The 26553-nt window shown below is 36.4% G+C and overlaps 1 protein-coding gene across 1 annotated transcript in view; it reads left to right on the top strand.

Annotated features, from left to right (window-relative positions):
- The window catches only part of PRKD1 (protein kinase D1), a gene marked incomplete at its 5' end in the record, with an annotated part of 327016 nt that overhangs the window by 268960 nt on the left and 31503 nt on the right, over nt 1-26553 (top strand). The window contains 9 exons of the mRNA XM_080808642.1: nt 1533-1743; nt 1903-1980; nt 4119-4323; nt 5759-5882; nt 7951-8028; nt 9510-9789; nt 10856-10908; nt 12976-13048; nt 15761-15867. Coding sequence (XP_080664768.1) covers nt 1533-1743; nt 1903-1980; nt 4119-4323; nt 5759-5882; nt 7951-8028; nt 9510-9789; nt 10856-10908; nt 12976-13048; nt 15761-15867 — 1209 coding nt within the window. The remainder of the gene's footprint in view (nt 1-1532; nt 1744-1902; nt 1981-4118; nt 4324-5758; nt 5883-7950; nt 8029-9509; nt 9790-10855; nt 10909-12975; nt 13049-15760; nt 15868-26553) is intronic.

The raw sequence follows: 26553 nt of genomic DNA, 5'->3' as shown, positions 1-26553 counted from the left end.
TATTCTGAGTGTTGAAACTTTCCAACTATGGAAAAATATCAATTTTCATTTTAGTCTATACTTAAAACTGGCCCGTTAACTACAGTTACTAAAGAAGGACACATAAAACTGAGACTTAACCCTGTGGATTTAATTATTTTTCAGTTCCATTGAAGATATTTATTCGGTATATTCGTGTTCATGATTCTGGTCTGGCAAACGTTTGGCCTATCATTATAAGCTCCTTAAACCTCACTGTAAGAGTTGAACCTTTCCAGAGTAATTATCCTTTATAGTTTTCTTTTATAGGATTATAATTATAAATTTATCCCTATGTAGAACTTCATCTCAAATTTCTTTTTATTGCAGCTAGTAAATCTGCAAATCAAAATACCCCCATTTGGTAACAAATGGTGCTACCTTTTGGTGCTGATAGGCATTGAAATGGGTGGAAATTTTACATAAATATGATTTTTTTTTTTATCTTGTCAGTAACCATTCCAAATCAGAAGCTGAATAAGGTAAAAATATAAGGGCTCTGGAGGCAAACAAATGTAGGTTCATGTTCTGGCATTTAACTCAAAAGAATATATTTAAATTTTATGGGCTTAGATACCTTGACTTTAGATAATAAAGCCTACCTTGTAAGGTGCTTCACACAATGATAGCTGAGGGTAGGAGCTTAATAAATGAGATCTGTAAGTCTTATACTATTAAAAAGTAACTCAATTTCTCTTTTATTCTGATAATTCTTAAGTACATTTCCATGATATCAAGAGCTACATGAAATTGCCCAAAAACATAGAAACAGTTAATTTTAATTCATTTAAGTAAAAACAAAACAAAACAAAAAAACCTATGTACTGGGCTGATTAAATAATTTTAAAATGAGACACAAGAGTGCACAGATGTGTAATTATAACCAAACACCCATATTTGTGTGTCTTGTATAGTCCACTAGTTGCTTTGTTTTTAATTATAAAAATGATAGTATAATTTTAACTCTTAACTTTCTTTTGTTGAGGAATAATACCAAGCCACATTTATTTTTTTCTTTGAGGAACTTCAGAGGAACTGTAAGCACTTTCCTAATAATGTCGTATGCAGACTTCCTTGCCTTTTTTTAACCATGTACATGTCATACCTCAGAAAACATCGATGAAATAACATGTGCAGTGGGGTGAAGGACCATTGTGTGTTTGTTTTCAACTTTATACTGCTATATTACAACTAATTGTTACTTTTTAAAACCCCAAATTTGAAAGTCCTGGAAATCAGGTTCAAATATTCTGATCTCTAATTGTCTTCTTTTTAGACTATAAAAGTAAGGTAAGTCAGATGAGAAATAGAAGGGGTATTAACTTATATTAAATAACAGAAACACGGTTTTAGTTTATTTCTCTCATTTCCTTATGGACCCCACCACTAAGCAGTAAAACAAAACAATTAAAAATAATATATATATATGTGTATATATATATGTATGTTTATATGTATATATAAATCAAGTCACCTCTTACATCTTATTATCCTTTATTGTATTGCAAACATAGCAAAAGTCACCATCTGAGTCCTTTATTGGTCGAGAGAAGAGGTCGAATTCTCAGTCATACATTGGACGACCGATTCAGCTCGACAAGATTTTGATGTCTAAGGTGAAAGTGCCGCACACGTTCGTCATCCACTCATACACCCGGCCCACCGTGTGCCAGTACTGCAAGAAGCTGCTCAGGGGCCTCTTTCGGCAGGGCCTCCAGTGCAAAGGTAAGGAGGATCTTGCCCCCCCGAACATTTGTCGCCAGCCACACGTTGATCTAGAAAGTAGTCCTCATCCGTTTGAAATCACTGTCCTTTTACTTAGTCCACAACTTCTCCTTCTGACAAGTGCTTGGTTTTTGTTTCCTTTTACATCATTACAATCAGATTGCAGATTCAACTGTCACAAACGTTGTGCCTCCAAAGTGCCCAACAACTGCCTTGGTGAAGTGACCATTAATGGAGGTAAGCGAAAGATCAACCGTCACAGCTGTGCTTCTCCCCTGCTCAAGAGTGTGTCCATAATGACTTGGTGGGATTTTATTTTTTTTCCTGTTGAGATACGTGTGACCCAGCCCAAAGTAAATTATGGGCTCAGTTTGTTCCTATTTTACATTAGAAAAGGGCTCGTCATTGAATTTTGATGGAAATCAAAGAGCTTTGCTTGATTTTTATGCATGCACAGCCAGTACTGAAGACTTGGATGTCCAGAATTTCTTTCTCAGCTTTCTTCTTAATACTCCTTTCCTAGTTTGTTCAGAAGTGTAGAAAATGTTAGAATGCCTGCAAGTTATAGCTCTCGGTCTCTTTTTCTCCATCCTTCTCATTCCAAGCACTGGGATAAAGATTAATTTTTCTTTCCTGTCAAGGGAGGGAAGAATCAGAGACTGACCCATCAAGAAATAATCACCCACTTCCTTCTTCTACCCAGTTAATTCCATTATATGTATGCTTATTAATTTGAATCTTTAATAATAATAAAAAGAACTTTAATTCAGTCCATTAAAAATGTATATTTTTTTTTATACTTGGGAATATTCTTTTGGGAAAACTCTTAACTGTAAAAATTAATACTAAAGGACTCCTAAGAAAAATACGATGTCCTAAAGGAACAACTGATGTTTTCTTCCCAAGTAGTATTCCTAATAGAGTCATTAGCAAAATATTTGACTTAGTACCCCAGGCTAACTTTTTCTATAGATGGTAGACTGCTTTATACCTTCAGTTTAATACCAGTTTTGTGATTCCTCTGAGGGGAAAAAAAAATGGTGGACAGAAGGCCAGAGAAACAAATATTTTTATTGCTAAAACTCAAGAATAAAGGGTTATCTTTACTCTAGAACTTTCTTCTCTAGAAGAAATGTGTACCTAGAAGAAGAGGGGAAATCTCTCAAGGAAAGCATTTCTTTACCAGTTCCTGCCTTGGAGATTCATGGATTAGCTGCCAAAATGGAAGGCTTGGCCGTTTTCCCACTTTCTGTGGCATGTGGAATTGACTTTGTTCAGGCCCAGGAAATGTCAGTATGTTCTTGATAACTGGAACTAAGGGGAAACAGTGCAGTTTTTTATATCGTTGATTACTTTGAAATTGCATTTTCCCAGACAGTTAGAAAAATCTGGTAAAAATGTGAATTTCTCAGACTTAGCAGGCTGAGGTCCCTGATCCATTTTCCAGTTTTAAAATAAGGACTCTGGATTAGTAAGTACAGTCAACACTTGAACAACTTGGGGCTTGGGGACAGCTACCCAGTGCCTCCCCTCCAGGCAGCTGAAGATCTGACTGTTAACTTTTGGCTCCCCCAAAACTTGACTGTTAACAGCCAACTATTGACCAGAAGCCTATTAGTAACATAGATGATTAACACACGTTTTGTATTTATATGTATTCTATAATATATTCTGACAATAAAGTAAGCTAGAGAAAAGAGTTATTTAAATCATAAGTAAGAAAATATACACTTACAGTACTGTATTGATCGAAAAAAGTATTTGTATAAGTGGACCCACATGGTTCAAAACCATGTTGTTCAAGGGCCAACAGCAATTATAATTTATTGCATTACCACCAAATGCTTGATGACAGGATTCAATATTACTTAAAATATCAAATATCTTAAGTATTTAAAAACTGCTGTTTATGTGACCAATTTGATATATTGGAATCCATGACTTAAAAAGTTACTGGAATAGCAAGAATTAATGACCCTGACTTTTTTTGCATGTGAAAGTTTCCCTCATCTTCCCATGTATCCCTTTTTTCCCACCAAGGCTGTGCTACTGAAATAGACCAGTTTCCTCCTCACTCATTCCTGATATCACTTTGCTTCCTAGAACTTTGCTTCTATCCCACACTTGGCTTCCTGCCATGGCTATCCATGTCTTTTCATGTTTTTAGGCATGAAAAAGAAACATCTGGTTGTAAAATTCACCCTCTGATAACTTCAGATATTTATGAACTCAAATTTTTTTAAAAGGAAAGAGAAATTCTTGAAATAAGTATTTTTTAGGGCTTCCAATTGATATGTTGTAGGATTGCCTAACCCTCTTAAGCCCTGACTCTAGGATTCCAAGCTTATCTTCATGGATGCAAAACAATTTTTTAGATTTGCTTAGCCCTGGGGCAGAGTCTGATGTGGTCATGGAAGAAGGGAGTGATGACAATGACAGTGAAAGGAACAGTGGGCTCATGGATGACATGGAAGAGGCAATGGTTCAAGATGCTGAGGTGGTGATGGCAGAGTGCCAGAATGACAGTGGGGAAATGCAGGACCCAGACCCAGACCCAGAGGACTCCAACAGAACCATCAGGTGGGAGCTGCACTCCTGGTCTCACTCCAGCAGGGGAATTTCCTCTTTAAGAGTCTTTGCTGTTTTTATCTGTTGGAGAAGAAATTTAAAGCATGTGCTTGATTTGTTTATGAATGTGCTGTGAACTGTAGAGGAAAGCCAGTGGAGTTAGGAGGTCTGGATGGCCCTAGAGAGGTATAGGTTTGCATCCTTTCCTAGCTGCCTCTTTCTGTGATCCCTTTTCTTTTGCATGTGAGAGTTACTCATATTTGCCAGCCACAGGTTTACTGCTAAATTAATGATGATTCATAGCTCATTGTGTGGACCTGCGAAGATCAGGGGCCAACCTCAGTGGACACTATCTATCTTATAGCTGGCCCCTTATACAAATATCACATATGTCTACATCTTACTGTTCTGTATTTTATTTCAGAAGTATGTGAAATTTTATACTTGGGATTTAATCATCTATCCTTCTTGATTACTAGATGAACCCCATTTTTGATATCAGGGATCAGTACACCATGGCCAATGAGGCTGCTGCCTGCTTTGTAATAAAGTTTTATTGAAACATAGGCATGGCCATTCATATTGTCTGTGGCTGCTTGTGCACCTCAGTGGCAGAGTTAAGTCTTCTGCAGAACTTAAAAATGTTTACACCTGGTCCTTTGCAGAAAAAGTTTCCCGGCCTCTGATTTATGTTATAAAATGTATTCAGACTTTGGTGTCCATTTTACAAATGCCATATTTGTTGGCAAACTGAAATTGTTCATGGGTAGAGCAATAAAGTAGTTGGAATTTTTCCATTTAATGGCACAAGAAATATACTGGAAAATATTAGTCCTATGACAGAACTGTCTTTTGAAGGTGTACATTTCTGTAGTTTCCAAGTGGGGGAATATTGGAGAAGGTGCTGGCATATAGGCACTGCAGTTAGGGAAAAAAATAGGAAGAGACAGAAGGGAAGAGATAAAGGATCAGCATAATTCTATGAACAATAGTTATTTAAGAGAGTTTAAATAGCAGATTCTACTTTTTATGAAACTATCCAGACTCAAATTCATGTTCTGTGATATTATGCACATGATTAATATTTTGCCTGTAGTCTGTGATAATAAGCAAATAAGCATTTTATGTGTATTCCGAATACCGTGGCCTCAGTACACTAAGACGGTAATCTATCTGGTGTTTCCCTGCAAACTGAACACCATGTGATTCAACCTAAGAACTAAGGTGATTATTATCCTGCCTCGGGATTTTTAAAGAGTACGTGTGAAGTGCCTGTCACTTAGAGTAATCCAGATTCTGAACCATGGTATTCTGACAATGCATTTCACCAAAAATGGGATCTGAATGTTTTTTGACTTTCACTCTGAAATAGCTGAAATAAGGTTTCATGCAGGAAAGGATCTGTATCTAAAAACATTTCTCTCCCAAAATATTTTGACTTTTCAAGTCCATCAACAAGCAACAATATCCCGCTCATGAGAGTCGTGCAGTCTGTCAAACACACGAAGAGGAAAAGCAGCACCGTATTGAAAGAAGGGTGGATGGTCCACTACACCAGCAAGGACACCCTGGTAAGATCCACAGCCCACAGCTGACTTGTGGCTCCCTAGCTTTCATTAGAAGAATTGCTAATACCTTGTCAAGACCTCGGGAGACTTGAGTTACCAGGAGCAAAGCTCTGTTTGGGCATGGTGGAGGATCAGGTAGAACACATTAACAGTCTCTAGGTGTCAGATGTAGTTGAGCAAGCAACTGAGTTAGAAGAAACTGTAGACAGCAATCTCAGGGAAGCAAAGTCATTTACCTCTGTTACTTGAGATGATCTCCAAACAACTTGAATGTCTGCCTGTCATTTTATAGCAGTCATGGAAATGACAGCATGTGCTTTCAGAATGCTCCTTTCTGATTCAGAATTAAAAAAAAAAAAAAAAAACCTACTACATTTTAGTGAGAGAAAAAACAATGATAACTGTTAATATACTTTTAAATCCTTAAGTGTTCACTTAAAAACTGACCTATTTGGGAATACAGTAGTCCTGTATTTTATTAGATAAAAGACATATATTTTAATTTTTTAAATGTAGTCTGGGGTGTTCACTACTCCAGATTTTTCTAATAGGTGATGAATGAGATTGTGCATGTTGTGCATGTGTGTAAGAGAGGAAAAAAAATCATCGTTTTTGTTGAACTTACTGACATTTGGTGATAAGCATCTTTCTCAGTTACTGGTATTGTTTTCCTCCTCACCTCCTATCTATAGGATCCCCAACATTTCTTTAGATAGATAGACACCCATAATCTAATTACTCTATAATAACAGTGTTCTCTGCTGAAGAGAGATTTACATGACTTACTATAGGATCCAGTTGAATATCATCTTCTAGTTCTTCCTAGACATGGCATACATACAGTATTTAAAGCATATCTAATATATTTGACCGGTCTAAGATTAGTTGTGGTTGAGACCAAGAATACTGCTAGGGCTTCCTGTTCTAAAAAGATGAATACACATAAACACACACACACACACATAGACACAGACACAGACACGCACACACATACATACACACACACCCTAAAATTATGGAGCATATACCTAGACTGAAAGAACCTCATCATCAAATCATGGAAGTTTAGATCTGTAGTGGACTTAAGAGAACGTAGAGCTTGATGCCTTCCCCTGACTTTGTTAAGTTGATGTCGTGGAGTCAGACTTGACATCCAACAAAATATTTTTTAGTTCTTCTGTAAAATTCAAAATTCTTCCATTTCTAATGAAGGCCAGAATACTTGACTAGATAAACATGGTATTCCCTATGTTCTGAAATAATGAGTGTACATAAATTTTACATTTCTTATATCTAACCTTTTTTATTTTATTAAGAACTACAAGTTCACCTTTAGTTCTGCACGCAGTCAAATAAATTTTAAAATAGAAATATTTTAAAATAGAAATGTACCTGAGTGGAGCAGTAGGTTAAGCATCCTATTCTGAGTTTTGGCTTAGGTGATCTCAGGGTCAAGAGATCAAGCTCCTTGGGCTCTTCATTCTCCATCAGTTTCTTTCTGCCCCTACCTTCTGCATGCTTGCTCTCTGTAAAATAAATACGTCTTTAAGAAACCAGAAATACTTTGGGGAGCCTGGATGGCTCAGAGGTTTAAGCCTCTGCCTTCAGCTCAGGTCATGATCTCAGGGTCCTGGGATCAAGCCCCGCATCAGGCTCTCTGCTCAGCAGGGAGCCTGCTTCTCCCTCTCTCTGCCTCCTTGTGATTTCTGTCAAATAAATAAATAAAATCTTTAAAAAAAAAAGAAAGAAAGAAAGAAAGAAACCAGAAATATTTACTCTGCGTGCACTAAGTGCCAGGCACTACACTGAGTGCAAATATATTACCTCCTTTATTACTCCTAACTCTCTGATATAGAAGTAGAAGCAGAAACTTATCACACAGTTGCTAAATAGTCATCTTCTAGAGTCTAAAATTCAGTGTGAGTCTTCCTAGTCCAGAGCCCGTGAGCTTCCCACCATCAGATCTTGTCTCCATTGGGAAAATGTTTTGGTTTTATCATTCTTGGGTATTTTTTTAATCCTGGGTATTTAACAAATTTTTAAAAGATCCTAAATCTCACTTCTGTTTCAGCGGAAACGACACTATTGGAGATTGGATAGCAAATGTATTACCCTCTTTCAGAATGACACCGGAAGTAGGTACTACAAGGTAAGGATGGCTCTTGCCTTGACTGAAGTCTCCTGCTTCCTCTTGTCTTTTTGGGAATGTAGGATGTTAGGAATACAAAATACGTCTAACAGATGTGACTGTTTTGTGCTTGTTGCAGATTTTTTTCCTGTAGTTTATGTACTTGGGGGGAATCCAGTTGTGACCCCAAGTTAGTCGTCTGTGAATTTCGAATTTACCTGAGGAGTGCTTCTGGCTCCACGGAATGGTGGTGGAGAAGAGGAAGTTTAATAGAGTTTGTTAGATATGTGTATCTTAACTAGAAAGTTCAAGGTCCAGCAGATTAGCTATAAGAAAATTCTTGAAATCTACTACATCCAGCTTTTTTGTTCATCTGTAGTCTTGCAGCACATTCCGCAGGGGGTTAAGAAACATTGTATGATATCTCCATGCATTGCCAATATGCATAAGGAATACTTTCCTTTAGAGAAAAATTTGGCAGTAGTTTCCATTTTGTCTCTCTATGTGAAATAATACAGATGTCACATAATGTATCACCCAGTAAAACATGGTTCCAAAAGAAGTTCATAGTGAAAACAGTATATACTCACTCCTTCACAATTAATGCAGCCTCAGCCATAGCTGACGTGACACAGTGTCTACACAGCTCTAACAGAAAAAGGAAACCTCATTAAATTTTAAATGAAAAACTTTATTTTAAATGTTATTATTTCGGGGCGCCTGGGTGGCTCAGTGGGTTAGAGCCTCTGCTTTCAGCTCAGGTCATGATCCCAGGGTCCTGGGATTGAGCCCCACATCAGGTTCTCTGCTCAGCGGGGAGCCTGCTTCCTCCTCTCTCTCTCTCTGCCTGCCTCTCTGACTACTTGTGATCTCTGTCTGTCAAATAAATAAATTTTAAAAAAAATCTTAAAAAAAAAAGTTATTATTTCTTAGTCACTCCATACCTCTGGGTAGACAATGTGGTGATTAATTTTTTTTATTAACAAAGTTGTCTTAAAAGCAACTGCTTTTAAAACCAATCTCTGTGGTCTACCTCACTAAAACCATTCATTTGGCTATATTATTATATTAGCATCTATTGAATCAAATTATATGATTCATTTTCAGTGTGCCTAAAAGGATAGTTAAAGCTTAGCAGCAGCCATGCATATCCAAATGCATTTCAAAAGTGTTGTGATTCTGTCTCAGGTTATAAAAATTAATCATTTGTATTCTTAGATCTTGATGCAGGTTCAAAATCATCATTCCTATTTGTACTTTTTCTTGCCACATGAACATAGTAAAAAAGGCCCTTGAATTTTTCTGGCAAGAGGAGATGATAAAGTTTCCCCTAGTAAAGGTATTTTTGAAATTTGCTTAACAGTATTCTGTGTTTAATAAAACTGTTTTATAAGAACGATGGCTATTTGTAATGTCATTTGTCACATGTGCCTAGCATGAATTTTATTTGAACGTTTATAGACTTTTGATAAACTGCAGTTAGTACACTCTTTCTTCCACAGGAAATTCCTTTATCAGAAATTTTATCGCTGGAACCAGCAAAACCTTCAGCTTTAATTCCTAATGGGGCCAATCCTCATTGTTTTGAGATCACTACAGCCAATGTAGTGTATTATGTGGGAGAAAACGTGGTCAATCCTTCCAGCCCACCACCAAATAGCAGTGTCCTCACCAGTGGCGTTGGTGCAGATGTGGCCAGGATGTGGGAGATGGCGATCCAGCATGCCCTCATGCCCGTCATTCCCAAGGGCTCGACTGTAGGTTCGGGAACCAACTCGCACAGTGAGTCTGCTCTAGTTTCATGTCTGTAGGACAGTTGAAGAGAGCCTCTTTGGGGCTGACTTAGTTTATTGGAGAACATAGGGTTTCTTATGTAGAAGCTGCCCCACCTACTAAGGTATTTCATTAAATTATCCTAGGTTATTGTTTTCTTTATTTTACATGAACAGTTTAACAAATTCATGTTTGAACATTGAACAAAATCATGTAAACCCTGTACGTTAGGCGATAGCAGAAACCTAGGCCTATTGGTCATAAGAGAACAAGTAATCTAGTCAGCTTGTGTTTGATCTGGAACGCCAGTCTTGTTCTTTGCAAATCTGAGTTAACGTGTTCCCTCAAAACCCCCTAACATGGTACTCTGTGCGGAGTACTTGAAAATTCTTGATAACTGTATCCTAGGAAGAAATCTCTGTTAGTAAATTAGTAGAATGAGACAGATTTTACCAAAATGCAACCGTAATCAAGTGTTGAGGATGAATTTTAAAAAGATATTTTAGAGGAATATCTATGTAAAAATGTTTAATTTTTATATTTCATAATGGCTCTTAATAATGAAGCCTATGAGGGGAAAAACCTGTTTTTCATATCTCAGTAAGCTATCTGGTGATTGATCCCAACTTTTTAATTGATGTATAAACCAATATACGTATTAATAAGTTATATATGTTTATTTGGGTGCTAAACATTTTACGTAAGGTCTTTAATACCTAAAACAGCCCTGGTAGGTGGATGTTAATGATTTTGCCTGTGTTACAGGTGAGGAAATCAGGCCCTAGAGAGATTAAGTTGTCTCAGCTTTACCAGAGTCGTGAAGCAGTAGTCAGCATTTAACCCAAAGCTTCAGAACTCCAGACTCTAAACTGACAAAATATTATTTTCCAAAGACAAGTACATGGTAAATCTGTAATTATAAAAGGAAAGAAAGATTCCAATGAACATTTTCCTAGAAACATTTAATTGCTGTGATTTAAAAACAGCCCTGCAGCTTGATTAGTAAACATGTATCTGGTCGCTTTGCTGTTACTTCTCTTACTTCTTTTGTGTATTTTTTAACATATATTTCCAGGAGATATTTCTGTGAGTATTTCGGTATCAAATTGCCAGATTCAAGAAAATGTGGTGAGTGTGTATCTACTTATATAAAACTTGGTAATGTGATTCTTTATTGGAAAATAGGAGTATCTAAAGTACATGCTTATTTATCTAACATTTTAATTTTCAGTATTTTCTAGAAAGTAAAGTAGGGTCTATTGGAAAATTTTTCTTGCATAAGATTTTAGAAACATTACATTATGTAGATTTTTAAAGTGATTTTTTATATCCTGTAGTGTGGAGAGCTAAATACCTATTATTCATCTCAGATAAACAATTATAATGCAGTGACTGATTTTTTTCCCACATTGGCCCACCTCAGTATTAGAATTTTAATGGTTGATATAACACAATACCAAACAAAATAAATTCTTTGAGCTGCACAAGTAGCTTAAATATACCCTTATTCTCGTTCTTCAATTGCTACCTAGGAGTACTGTCTTATGACAAGGAGTTGCAAATGCTTTTAGAGTCACTGTGCATATCAAGACCTCAGAAAACTGCATAAATCATCAGATTTTATGGGTCCATATTCCAACACCCTAGTCGGCTGTGCCCCATAACTCCATCCTTTCAACTCAGTTTTTGAAAATTCTAGACATGAGATGATGTATTATATTTTGTCATGGCAGGGAGCCAAAATAGAATAGAGCCTTTCCTATCCTGTCCTGTGAGTCAGACCTTTTGCTCTATTTTCCCTGCTATACCTATGACCAAAAGCAAAACGTTTATAGACTCACTTTCCCTGATGTGAGTGTACTTTTTAAAGACTAAAATCCAGGAAACTCTATTCATCACTAGTTATAGCTTTGCATCCTTTGCTAATGGCATAAAGCAAACTGAAAACTAAATCCAAAATGAAGAGAATTAGGAAAGCCTCGTAGTAACGGTTAGTTGTGGTCTTATGCTGTTAATCTTGAAATATATTTGTAAACACTTGCATTCCTGTTGCTCTTGCTCAGCCAGAGAAGATCTTGGGAAATGAAGGTTAATCTGTAAGCCTCTTGGTAAATTCTGGATACCTGTCCCGGCATTCCATCCTGTTGAGCCACTGTTACCCACTCAAAATTTGGAGTGGGCCGTTGAGCCATATGATTTTTCATATGGAAGCTGGTACTCAAAATACTAAACAGTATTAATTTGTTTTCTTGTCTCCAGACAACCTTGAATTCACCCCCTGGTTACTCTGAAGGGGTAACAAAATAGAGACATTTGGGAGTTGTTTTACAGGAAGGGGAACAAAGGAAAAGATAAGAGTGGGTAGGAGATAAAGAGGGTAGGATTTGATGTTAAAGGACTGGCTTTCTGAAAGGACAAAGACTAAGAGTGGAGGGCGGGCAGAAAATTCAGTATGATAGAATCGGAATATATAAAGTGAAAACTATTATTTGTGTTTTCTTGAATGTAATCATCAAATCAGAGGCTGTGAGACATTAAAACATAATGCTTTCCTTAGCAATTATTATTTCAAAGAGAAAAAACTAGCCATTTGGATCCTTTGGCCTCCAAAAGTAGTAAAAAATAGTAAAAATAGCTACCTCACAGACTAGAGTGTCACAATGGATTGCCATTCCTTTGTGGTGTCTCCAACTCACAGTGATTCAGCCCCTTGCATTTAATTCACCTGGGGATGAATGGTTGATAAAGAAGCATCCTACCATCCTAGCCATAAAGACTGAAGTGATTGGAATCAGGACTCACACAGATGTGTGATGGGGACCCATGATTATTTCACCTGAAATTTCTAAATAACCATCCCCACTAGCAAATCCTTTTTTGAATACTTAGAGTAAGTAGTCTAGTATAGTTTCAAGTCTTATTTCTCTCCACTAAAACATATTTGACTGAACATTACAAAACCTCTGCTGCTTAAGAACCAAATAGTTTGCAAAAACATTACACTATTTAATTAATTGAAGAATGTGCTTTAATTTCTGTAGTGAAGCTGTACATTTCATCTAGCATTTACAATCTTATCGTTTACCTTAAAATATCTAGTAATATTAGTAATATATGTAATAGAATTATGTAATTTATCAGAGCTAATGTTTTGTTCCACTTCATCTTTATTTTTCATTGGACTTGCACCTGTAGGACATCAGCACAGTATATCAGATTTTTCCTGATGAAGTACTGGGTTCTGGACAATTTGGGATTGTTTATGGAGGTAGGTTAGTTCACTAGTATTTTTATTAACTTGGAATTTTAGCTCCTTGTATTTAAGTATTAAGCTACTTGTATTTAACTTGAAAAAAAAGACAAGACCCATGTATATATATATTTGTATGTATATCTTTCTGTGTTTTACCTTTTCAGAAATTTCTCTTGAGATAGTCACTATCTGAAAAACTTGGTATTTCTGTCTTGTAAGAGAAGTTTTTCTACTCCTAAAAAACTTCTTTTGCTTAACTATTGACAAAGTCTACAGATAATACTGATTAAATATTGGCTTATTTAGACAAAATATTGAGAAGCAAGGAAGTCATAATTCATAAAGAAATTGGTTCCATTTTCTTTTAGCATATTTAATCAGAACTCTTCAGAAATCCATTCACATAGCTAGAGAAATAATCTTTTAATTCTAATATCCATGAGAATGTATTTCATTAAAATGCTTGTCATTTTTTTAAATTTTTGAAATGAAATACTAGATTTTTACCCTTTTCCTTATTGTCAAGCTACCTGGTGAAATTATAATTAACCCTCTGCTATTACAGATTCTAGCCAGTTCAGTTATATTTTTCAAGTCTTTAAGAAACATTTAATATTTATGCTTTATCTCTACTATAAACTGACCCCATAATTTTCAGTTTTGGGGTATAACCAGTTAAAAAAGTTATCTTTTTTGTGAGGTGGGAGGTTTCTGAAATAATCACAATATCTCACTCAATATTATTTCTGTTAGTATAATATGTGCTTTTTTAGTTAAAAACTGATTAAGTTATATTCTGTTCTAAAAAGTGATTTGCGCTGTACTTGGCTGGCCCAGTCAGTTGAGCATGCAGCTCTTGATCTTGGGGTGGTGACTCCAAGACCCACACTGGGTATGGAGTTCACATTAAAGAAATAAAAAAATAAAAAATAATTTTGATTCTTATAAAATGCTGAAATGATATTTTTTGATGGAAAACCCACCAATGAGTCAGCAGACACTGTGGTTTTTGTTAATGCATAACAGTATAACAGTGCTATATAGTGTAATCACTGCTTGCAAAAAAAAAAAAAAAAAAAAAAAAAAGTCATGCGATACATAGAACATAGTAAATAGGGACACCTGGGTGGTTCAGTCGGTTAAGTGTCTACCTTCTGCTCAGGTCATGATCCCAGGGTCCTGGGATCAAGCCCCACGTCAGGCTTGCTGCTCAGCGGGGAGCCTACTGCTCCCTCTGCCTGCTGCTGCTCCCCCTGCTTGTGCTCTCATGTTCTCTCTGACAAATAAAATCTTAAAAAAAAAAAAAAAAAAAAGAACGTGGTAAATATACATAACTGCACATCGTATAGGGGTGAGAAATGAGGTCAGAGGGACCAGCAGGTGCCAGATAATTTGTAATACCCAATACTGAAGGAGCAGGCCCAGCCAAAAGCCTCCACAAGGAAACTGAAAAGTGAAGACCAGACAGGTAGGGGATGAAGCAGATGAGAACTGCCATCAAAAGAGAGGTCAAGTACTCTATATCATGACAGAGGAGTGGAGGCAAAAGAAGCTCTGACCCTTGAAGAGAGTAAAGAGTAAAATGACTGAGTAGGAATAGAGGTGGCATGCAGTGCATCAAAGAGTAAGTGATGTTGAGGAAGTAGAGAATGGGAAAACAGGACAATCTGGTAGTAAAGGAAAGAGGAGTCAGAAGGAAGTCAGCAAGAGTCTGGAAGGAGTCAGAAGGAAGAGTGAGAGTGGAGAATAGGGGGAAATTAGATTTACAATAAATGTTGATATAATGGAATTTCAGATTAGTTTGTATATGAAAAAAACTTGAGTAATTAGGTCATTTTCATACTTATTTAACACTACTACATTCTAAAGATTTTATTTATTTATTTGAGAGAGAGAAAGAGAGAGAGAGCAGGGAGACTGATGTGGGACTCAATCCCAATGCGGACTCAATCCCAGGATTCCAGTATCATGACCTGAGCCAAAGGCAGTCACTTAACCAACTGAACCACCCAGGCGCCCCAACACTGCTATATTTTAGATTAATACAGTGTAGTAGTATAGGAGTCAAGAGCTTGAGGGTGCCCTAGAGATTCCGTGAAGGTTTGTTGTGAGGCTTCAGTGGGATGTAATTTATCTGAAAGGCCTGTCTTTGTGATGACAGCGATGATGATGAAGGTTTTTTGAGTTTCTATTATTATCTGGGCACTGAGTGCACTCAAGTATCTTAATTCACCTAATGCTCACAACAACCCTACCATTGAACATGAGGAACCTAAAACTCAGGGTCACCAAGCTAGTAAGTGAGAGCCAAGACCTTTTATTCTTTCCTTTACGACATGCATTAGTTTATCAGGACTTTAAAATTATACTTTCTTAAGGAGAGCATTTTGCTGGTGGTATAAGATTGTGTGTATTAAGTAGCCTGATATCCTGTTTCTAAAACATATATTTTTGTGAGAAAATATCAGGCTGTTGATATGTATAGCTTTTAATGTCCCACTTTTGAGTTCTAAACTGTGGCTAATTTTATAGTACATATTTGATTTAGAATAATGGAGCTAAGAAATGAAATCTTGATGGATATAAGTCAGTGCTTGTTAGAAATCCTAATGTATTCATTGAAACATTTTTGTATTTCCCAAAATTGTCCTTGTAAATTCTGGTGTTCTTTAATATAGGTGATATTTAATAACATTATACTAATATCTTCCCCTTTCTATTTTAAAGGAAAGCATCGTAAAACAGGAAGAGATGTGGCTATTAAAATCATTGACAAATTAAGATTTCCAACCAAACAAGAAAGCCAGCTTCGTAACGAGGTTGCAATTCTACAGGTACTTCTTTGTTTTTCATTTGGAGTCTCTAAAACACTCCCTCAACTTACACAGAACACAGAAAAGTTCTCCAGGTATCTGTGGTGTAGATTTTTTGGGAACACTTTAAAATAACTGCAAAGGCAGCTCGAGCATCAAACTATTGCCTGGGTAGTATCTCTCCTAAGTCTGGGCAGGAGTTGTTCTTTTTATGTACTTAATTCTGGGTTTTAATATATTATTAATGCTCATTAAATTGGTAATGTTTCAGCATTTGCTCATGGGGGACATGCTGAGACCATTTTGTTTTACATTATAAATGACCTTGCCTTCATAAACATCCCTCCTTTATGCTGTGATAATTACATGAATTCAGTATGTAACTGTCAGCATATCAGGTAAATGAGTAGTGTATGCCTGAGAATCGGATCGTCTTGGTATTATTAATGTCCTTTTTGTCTCTCACTGTAAGCCTTTCCCTTAATACTGAGCATGTTACTTAACTCCTTTCATTAACAATAATCCCCTTTTCAAGCCAGAATATGTTAGTCAAGGTTATTATGCGGTATATATAATTTTTGTAACCATTAAAACTTTTTCCGCAGACTAAAAGGAAATTGAGCAACTGTTTGCTCAATGTGGTCGACCTAGCTATTCAGTCTAGACAATTAAGCCATTGATAAATGCCCATATTTTATATAACCACCGTAATTCTCTACTTGTTGTGCAATGTGGTCATAATTTTTAATTCATAGCTTTATTGAGTAATTTTCATTTGAACGTGGCCAACAAAGCAAAACAGATTGCATTCTTCACTTATTGTTTCATTGAACTGCCATTATTGAGTTTCATACAATAAAAAATGGAGAAAGATGCAATTTCTGCCCTAAAGGAGCTCATGTGTACAGACAACCAAAAATAATGCCTGTTATACATAGAAAAATAACACAGAATTTTCTGGGACTCAGAATTTCTAAAGATGGTGTTTTTGTGCTTTTGGACAACTGTGTAACACAGAGAGCTACCACAGTGTTCTCTGTTTTCCTGGGAAAGATGATAACCAGTCTCTGAAGGTGCCAGTTTCATACATTCATAGCGTAATGCTTGCTAATTGGTTACTGAAAAAGATTTTTTAGAAAATTCTTAACTTGGAAACACTGAGCTGTAAATGACATCTGAAAACTTAGTAAATGACATCTTGCCAGACCTGGCCCCTGCTCTCCCAGTCTCCACTCCCAAGTGGTGTCCTGAAGGCAGATCCTTTGTAACATACCAACCTCTGGACTGGCATATGTACAGAGGCATTTATTCTTGCTAACCAGACGTGAGAGAGAGAAGCTTCCTGGTTAACATGGCTCTGTCATTCTACCTGTTTTTGCGGTGGCATAGAGTGATTGGATAGATGCTGGAGGTCTAATTCTCTGTGTCTAAGCCCTGTAATTGGCTCTCCCAAGCCTGTTGGTTGGTATCAGCTGAGGACTCTATAGTGAGGTAGAAAAATAAGATACGCCTGAGCCTAAACTGCCTCCCAGCTCCTCTTCTAAAAGAATAGGTGCAATCAGCAACTCAGATACAATAAACAGACACTTGGGAAATTTTTCATTATGGTCTTAAAAAAAAAGTTTGTTTAGATTGAAAGTCACATTCTGCCCCTTGAGCATGTAAAGCGTTTGACCAGTTCTCATATTATGGCCTGGAATCTCAAAAGTCTTCGCTTATCACTCATCCCCTCTGTCCCTAACCATTCACTTTCATTGAGTACCTGTCATGAGCTACACACTGTCCTGGGTCCAGTGAATACAGTGGGGACAAGACACAAAGATCCTTGTTGTCATGGGTCTTGTTTTTTTTTTTTTTTTAAGGTGGTTTTATGAAAGCATGGACAGAAAGAGCTGTCTTGTTGCCATGGGTCTTAATTTGAATCACATAGCTATACCTTCAGTCAGATGTTTGCAATGTAACATGTGATTGAAAATTCAACAGAAAAATAAGTTGCAAACATCTGACTGAAGGTATAGCTAAGTGATTCAAATTACTAAGGCTTGGTTTCATTATATGCATATATGGGATTCAGAGGTTCATATTTTGTCATAAAGTTGCCAATTGTTTCAAAATTTGTTCGTCAAAATTAGGGGACTCATCCTATCTCCCAACTGAAACTAATGAAAGAAAATGTTTTAACCCTTTAACCCTTTAACCATTGTCTGATTTATCAGCCTCTCAGGAAAGATTCAATATCCAGAGACAGTGAAGTTCAAGCTTACCTCCTTTGAGTCTTTGCTCAAATATACTGTATAAGTACCCTTCTTCCCTTATTGAAAGCTACAGTTCACTCAAAACCCCTCCCATCCCTACCCCTCATCCCTCCTATCCTTACCCCTCATCCCTCCTACTCTGATCTTTGTTTTTTTCTTCTATAGCACTTATCACCTTGTTCTCTATTACAGAATTTCATTTATTGTATTTGTTGTGTGTTTCCCCACCCCCTGCCCCAGCCCCTTCACAAGAATATACACTTCGGGGGGGGTGGTTAGATATCATTCTTTTGTTTACTGATATATCCCAAATACCAGAAATTGTTCCTGGCATAAATCAGATGTTTAGCAAATATTTGTTGAATGAATTTTTGTTGAATTAAAATTGTACAGAAACACCATCCTGTCACATAAAATGGCCTACTAGTATCCAACCAGGTATCCAACCATGCTACTAATGGTTAATTGGTTGATTGGTTAGTAAGAAGGATTAACTATGGTTAATGGGGTTAGTTCTTTGAAAGCCCTCATTGCCTCATTTTCTATTTCTTATCAAAAGTAAGAATTCATCTTTTTGGACCTGAAAACACAAAGTGGTAATGGGGATAGAGAGTGGAGGTTAGAATTCTGACTCACTAACTTAAATGTTCAGAAAAAGTACCATGACTGAAGTCAACTGGATGGTGAGCAAGGTTTTCTTTCACTACTCTTGAGGAACAGAATTCTGTCCCTCTGGATATAAAAGTGATTCCTAGAAACATTTGGTATCCTCTGCCTTGTGATCCCTTACTCACAAAAGCTGGAGTCCTAGTTTATGGCCGTACCTGGAGTTTCACGAGTTCTGCCCTGTCCCCTTCCTCCTGATTCTCCAGAAGCGGCCATATGGGCTGAAGTGACTAATGACAGAAGTCCTTGCTCATGAAGCTCTCCTAGTCCTCTGGTCAAATTCTGATTTGTTTCTGTTATTTGTAGAAAAGTACCTTTGCTTATAGAAGGCTTCAGAATTGTGTAAATAAGGAATATGTGAAACAGTAGAATTCTTTCTTTGTCCCTTTTCTCTTTGCTATATAACCTAAGTCAGGGCTTTCCAAAATCTGATTCAGTCATTACAAAACTAAGCCCTGCAGATATTTTTGAGTAGTTGAAAAATTAAGGCAAGTGTGAATCTTATGGCATAGTCATTGCTTACTTGTATCATTTAGAATAGCCTGTTTTCATTAGATGTAAATACCTCATTATTATTATGTTTCAGTAGAATGTTAATTAATGCAGATGTTAGATATTTCATAAAATCCTCAAGGAATCCTACTTGTATTATTATTTTAAAAGTTGTGTCTTGATTTAAAAAAAGGTAGCAAGTTTGAATTTTTTTTTTCTATTCATGTCAGCAAAATAAGAATAAGAAGATTGTTGTTTTATGATTAGGGATATCACAGAAAACTGACGTTTTACAAGGAGATGGCAACTATATCTTACAAAACTTAGAAACTTAAACTTTAAATAATACTGGTAGATTTAATACACTTTCCTAACACGGACTTGTTTGGTCAGAATTACAACACGAGCAGTTCTGTTTATGATACAGTGTGTGAACGCATTTTGGATTTTAAAAAGGACTGAATATAGAATACACAATATAGAAAAAAATACAGAAGAATTTTATAAGCCATAAATTAAATGTATCCCTTTACACTTACCTCCAAAATTACCTCTATTATTCTGGTTTTTCTGTTGTGAGGCACTCCTCTTCCCATTCAAGTCTCTCTTCACGCAAAAGCAAAACGGTAGCAACAACCAAATATGGTCTCGATTTGTCCAGGCTGCCTTGCACGGGTGCATCCAGTTCTCCCTTCCATACACTTTAGATGTGTGCTCTCCTCTTCTTTCTATTCTTGTTCATACACTCTTTGTGTCTTTGCTTTCCACACCTTTCTTAAAGAAAATGCAAGGTCCTTTTGCCATCCCCTTGTTTTCTCCTTCTGCCCACCTAGCACCCTTTGGCTTTTTTCAGTTTTTATCCAACTTGACTAATCTCAGTCCTCATGAGGCATTGGTCACTTGTTCCTCCCACATTTACAAGATCCTTTTTCTCCTTCCCTGCTAGTTCCTCCAGGCTTCTTCCTGAACTTCTCCTTTCTTTCAGCAAACTGGCCTGTGCTAATGTGGGACTCATTCCCGGAGTGAGATCTTCCACTTTAAATGCATCTTCTGTCATCCCTTCCCAGGTCATTCCTTAATTTATCTTGGAGGCACTTGAGTCTCATAGTTTTGACGTTAGGACATCTCCACTTTGCTGGGCAATTCTCACCCCATACCAGCCAACCTAAAACCAAACACTTAATCCTCATGTCTTTCCCTGCAAGATACTCTCTCCCTAACTTTGTTTTGCTTTCATTCTTCCAATTGCTAAGGCAAGAACCCTCCTCCTCTATTAATAAAAATGTGAGGTCAATCAACAGTACCTGCGAAGTACTTTCTTGCTTCATACAAGGCGATGTACTGAGCCTCTGGGACACATAAAAATGAATGAAACCTTTCAAGACGTTTATCATCTATCTGGGCAGTCAGGTACAAGTAACTACAAGTCCGGATAGTTATGGAAGAATAGTGAAAGGAATCATGGATTATGACTGAGGCCAGGATGCTGGAATCAGTTCCAAGAGAAATATGGCATTGGTGAAGTCTTGAAAGATTCATGGGTTTTGATAACCAAAGAAATGTTGGAAAGAGTTATTAGGCTCAGGGGCCACCTTAGTAAAATAAATATTCTATGAAAAATGAGTAGAAAAATTTAGATCATTTTAGAAGAGTAGCTTTCAAACATTTTCTGCATGTATCTTCAAAAAGAATTCTGAAAAACATTGTACCTTGTACCTGGGTTGTATATTTTTAAGATGATAGCTAGAACTATTTTATCACTTAAAGGGTTTTAATTTTGTACTATATTAAAAATACTGATATTTTAAAATAAAGCTATTATATCACTCCTTTCCAAGTGTGCATTTGAATCTAATTGTTATAGACATTTGATATACTTTACCAACCATTTAAGAAAATATATGAATGGGCTCTTCCTTAACAATATGATTCACAGTATTCCTTGTTTTCTTTGAATATATTACACTTTTTCCACAAAATTGTATTCTAATGTAATGTGTTTTTATACTTGAAAGCCTTTTATTGGTCCCCTTTTCTAATTATTTACAGTAAAAATAAGTATATATTTTAAATTTCTTGATTACAACACCTTAATAAGTGTTTAAAGCATTCTTTTGAGTTCAGTTATCATTACAATTATTAGTAAAAACTTTATTCTGTAAAATTTTATCTGTACTTGTTAAACATAAAAAATACAATGTTACTGAAAATACACTATTGAGATTGATTTTTTAATTTAGTTCATAAATTGGTGTGTGAATATTACTTGTTTGAATTAGAATTCAGCAACCATTCTCTTTCTTTTTTTAAAACTATAGGAGCCAAGTTAAAAGCTCAAATAAACAGAAACAGTAATTTATCTTCAGAAACTCATTTTAGCCCTCTCTCTGCTAATAAATCTATTAAATCTCTAATTTTGATGAAAGCGTGAATTAGAAACTAAGTTACAGATGAAATGATTTCCATGTTAGAATCATTCATTTCAGACTGGCACAGTATTTCACATTTTCTCTCTACTTTTCTCTCAGAGGATTTTTCTCCCCATGGCAAGGCACTCTAGTAATATTTGGAGTGAGTAAGAAGCATCCGTAGAAAGGAAGAAAAATTATTATGAAAGGAAACATGGGGATGGAGAATTTGAGAACTACACAGATATTTTCAGCTCTGTATTAGCAGTTATTTGTAGACTGGTCTGATTCATTCATTCATTCCTCATATATTATTGAGCACCCACCATGTTCCAGGCAGTAAGGAACAGATATGAACAAAACAGATTTTCTTGAAACTATATAAACAAAACAGATTTTCCTAAAACTATGCTCTGCTCACATATCTCTTGAAAATCTTTCTGTTCCCCAAGAGTATGCCTACTTGGTTAGGAGACTGCTGTGGTGGGACATAGTGTGCAGTAGAACCAGGAAATGGCTTTCATGTGAGTTCATGGAGAACCTTAGATATTGTGCCAAGTTGATTGGATTGTATTATGCTTGGGTGATTATAAATTATCAAAATGTTTTGAAAAAATGTTATGATCAAATTAGCATTTGGAGATGGCATATTATAGAGAAAAATGTCTAAAGGCAAAAAAAAACCTTGTTGGAGACTATTTGCTATTTTCATCTGGTAGTGACAAAGTACCCCTGTTCCTCTTGCTATGTTGTTGTCTTGGCTTCATCCTTAACATTTCTGTTGGCACTAGTCTAGACTAGACTTTTTTTTTTTTAAGATTTTATTTATTTATTTATCAGAAAGAGAGAGAGCACAAACAGGAGAAGTGGCAGACAGAGGGAGAAGCAGGCTCCTCACTGAAAAAGGAACCCAGTGTGAGACTCGAACCCAGGACCCTGGGATCATGACCTGAACTGAAGGCAGATACTTAACCAACTGACCCACGCAGGCATCTCTTGACCAGACTTTTAAATTCATGACTTGATTACTGCAATGGGTGATATTCTGATAGTTTGGTTCCCCACTCCCCCGACCCCACTCTGTCATCATCTTACTGACCCTGCCTTTTCCCCTGGTCCATCCTAAAGACCACAGTCAGATGAGTCTTTAGTGGGTTTCCATCCTGTCCCTCCCTAGCTTAGTTTTCTTATTTCATCAAATCCATTTTTAGCATTGTGCATTAATCATGCTGGACCTTATCACTCTTGTTCAACTGAGTCCTTCATTTCTCTTCAAGTTACTGTTCTTATCATACCCTTAACCTCTGGCCATTGGTCAGCTTTTAATTCCAAGCCTGGATGCCCATCTTGGTTTCCTTGGTTTATCCACATTTGATTGATCTTTGAGATGTATCAATCCTTTCTGACTGTCTTATGCTCTCTTCCATATCTCCTGTTTTACTTATGGTTTCTAGTCTTCATATAAAACAGTAATACTTATCAAATACTTCTTACTTCATAATTAGATTATAAAAAAATGTGAAGGTTTTCAGTTTCCACAATGCCTAGCATAGTTGTAAAAACATTACAAGTAATAGGTTAACGTTTGACAAAATTGTCTTAAATCACATACTGTACTAAACTTTCAGGGCCTTTGTTATAAAACCTTTTGCATGAATCATTAAATTTTAGGCTCTAATTAGAAAATTGTGGTATTTGATGAGGGGGGAGAGTTTGTAGAATAGCTGTTAATTGTTTCAGATGTTACAGGCTGTCTCAAAAGCTGGATCCTAGGGGGGAAATTGGGCTTTGGGTGCAAAAGAAGTCAGAGAATATGTCAGGGCAATACCTTTAAAGACAGAGGAACCTCAAAATCGAGAGGGGATTTGGTAACATAGAACTATAATGTGGTGGTGGTACATGGGTTTAGAAATAGAATGAGCTGTATGGGAAGTCCTGCCAGTCAGGAAAATAAGGAGTCATCAAGGCAGCTTGTCAAGGTGGATGTCATAACAGGCAGAGGGAGCACTGAGAAGACTGACCACAGGCAGCATTCAGAAAACCAGACAATATGCCGAGATGGGTTGTGAGATCATAGTGAGGAGGCTTAAGTGGCACAGCGCCTGAAGCATCCCTGTTAGGACCCCAGTCCTAAATGGATTTGAGTCCACAGAAAAAATTAAAGCGATGTGTAATACAGCATTTAAAGAACATGAGTTCTGGAATCAGATGCCTGGGTTCAAAGCTCAGACTTTTAATTTAAGAGTTCTTAGGAGCTTGGACAAGTTACTTGCACTGTCTAAGCCTCAGTTTCCTTCTCTGGAAAACCTCGTAGAGATGTTGTGAGACTCAGATGTGATAATTTTGTGAAACTCTTATCAGCGCGTGGCAGATAGGAAAGGTTCCATACTTACTAAAGTAGTATTAGCATTGCCACACTAGGTTGTAAAGTCTAGCTTCTAGAAACCGGTTCCAATAACTTGCTGGTGAATTCCTTAAGTAGAGAACCTTGAAACACATTGTTTCATCATAACAAAGAACATGGTTGACTCAAAGCCTAGACTCAGGCTGAAACATACCTTAACATATGCCTGGCCCCTGAAGGGCCTTAGTAAATATTTATTGAACAAATTATGTCACCCTGAAGCAGCCCAGGGAATACAGAATTGCAGAGCATGCCAATAAGATAATAAACAATTCCTTATCATTTGTCTAAAAACATGGCAATTTGTCTTCATTGAGCAAGATGAAATATATATATATATTTTTAAGTTTTATTTATTTATTTGACAGAGAGATAGAGAACACAAGTAAGCAGAACAGCAGGCAGAGGGAGAGAGAGAAGCAGGCTCTCTGCTAAGCAGGGAGCTGATGTGGGGCTCGATCCCAGGACCCTGGTATCATGACCTAAGCCGAAGGCAGCCACTTAACCAACTGAGCCACCCAGGCGCCCCAGAAATATATATCTTATAAGTAAATGGCTTTGTTCTCTTAGTCTAGAAAGATGATCAGGAGGTGGAGAAGAAATGATCATGATAGAAAAGCAAAGAATAGTATTGCTAAGTGTGAGTGGGAAAATGAAAAGTTTTGCAAACTGGTGATTTTTTTCAGAAAAATCATGAAGGAGCCAATTTTTCTTTCTCTAGAGAACAATTTGCAAAATTTGACTTTTTCTTTAAGTGTGTAGGGAAAGGTTAGTTTATACTTCTGTCAATTCATTTAATATGTTTGTTTATTATATTTCTTCAAATATTTCCTCGTATTTTATTGCATGAAGAATTTTCATGAAATTGTTTCTTCAAATAAGACATGTTTTGCAGCTCTAAGTTAATCTTGTTACCTTCTGCATATTCCAAAAAATGAAGCCCAATGACTAGGTTTATACGTATTTAAAATAGAGGCAAAAAAGAAACAAACATCTATTATAAGAAAAGGAAAAGGAACTTAGAAATTTTTCCAAATAGATATTCTGTTCAGTAAGAAGTTAGTTGTAGTGAAAACTTAGTGTCAAAAAGACAGGTTCCAAGTCAAAACTATTCCCTTCTGGGGGGTGGGGGGGAAATCGTTTTAAACTTTGCTTCCCTTAATTATGAGTTGGAGTTCATCTGACTTGCTGTACTTGGTTTGCAAGAATGCTTTGGAGAACTAACTAAATTAAATAATATATAAAATGTTTTTTAAATCAGTGTTTCCCATCATATTTTTGGAAGAACACTAGTCTTTTGAGTTTCTTCATGGAAGGGGATGGGAGTCAGGATTCCCTCATTAGACAGTTTAGAAAATTCTGTCTGTGATATCCAGGTCATCCATGTCTTGAAGGTGAATATAGTCTTTTCCCTTATTAAAGCCCCATAGTTAAGAACTTATTTAATTTTGAGAATATGCCAATTAAACACATTTTACCTCAGAAAGCTTACACGAATGTGAAATATCACCAATTGACCTTTTTGCACATAACATTCTGTCTTCTATTCCTGTCCAGTAGACCCTATATTCTTGCTCCACTTCCCATTATCTGATATATAAGACATCAGAAGGATTATGTATCTGCACAGATCATTTAACGCCATAATAGAATGTTATACTTTCTGGAGTGCTGGCATCTAAATATAGAAGCTGGGCTACAGAGATATGATTTGTTAAAAATTACACTTTAAATCTAACACCAAGACTAGATGGGATTTATGCATTCATGTCTCTAGCCAGATAGATGAACAGGAAATAAAAAAAGTATTCCAGATGTGTCTCCATTGCTATGCATTTGATAGCAGATTGGAAAAAAAAATCCAGATATTTGAGCTGTTTTTCAGCTTTTATATACAATAAACACATCTTGATTTACAGATTCCAATTTTTCTATTTTAAAAACCATACTTTAAATCTTGCCTTTCCCCTAAATACAAACTGAGTAATAGCATGGAAGAAGGGAGGGTCATATTTTATGGGTGAAATGTTACTAACACTGATTTTGTTTGAAAGTATTGATCAGTCATTAATTTTCTGTCTTTGAATTCTTTGTTGTTGGCTCTCAAATATCAACACTTTTTTACCTAGTCAACTTGAAATTCTGGACTTAGTTAGGGGTCAAGGGGTAGGCTCTGGAATACGGATGAGATTCTGTCTATTGAGGGCCTGTCCCAAGTTTTCCTGATAGAAATCACTCTTCCTCCCCCCAAAATTACAGTATCAAATTCACCCATATATAAACATTAATTTCAGTGAAACCTCAGTGTATCAGTCCAGAAGACAGACTTAGAACATCTAGATTTTTTTTAATCTTCCATATACCTCTAATTTGAAGGATTCCTGGTGATAGACGGAAAATATCCCATATCTTTGTACTATTTCTACCTGATAAGAAGTCAAAAAAAGCTTGAAACAGTATAAGAGAAGATGACAGGAGGGTT

Source organism: Martes martes, assembly GCF_963455335.1.
Source record: "Martes martes genome assembly, chromosome: 7".
Classification (NCBI taxonomy): Eukaryota; Metazoa; Chordata; class Mammalia; order Carnivora; family Mustelidae; genus Martes; species Martes martes.
This window is presented reverse-complemented; position numbering and strand designations above follow the sequence as displayed.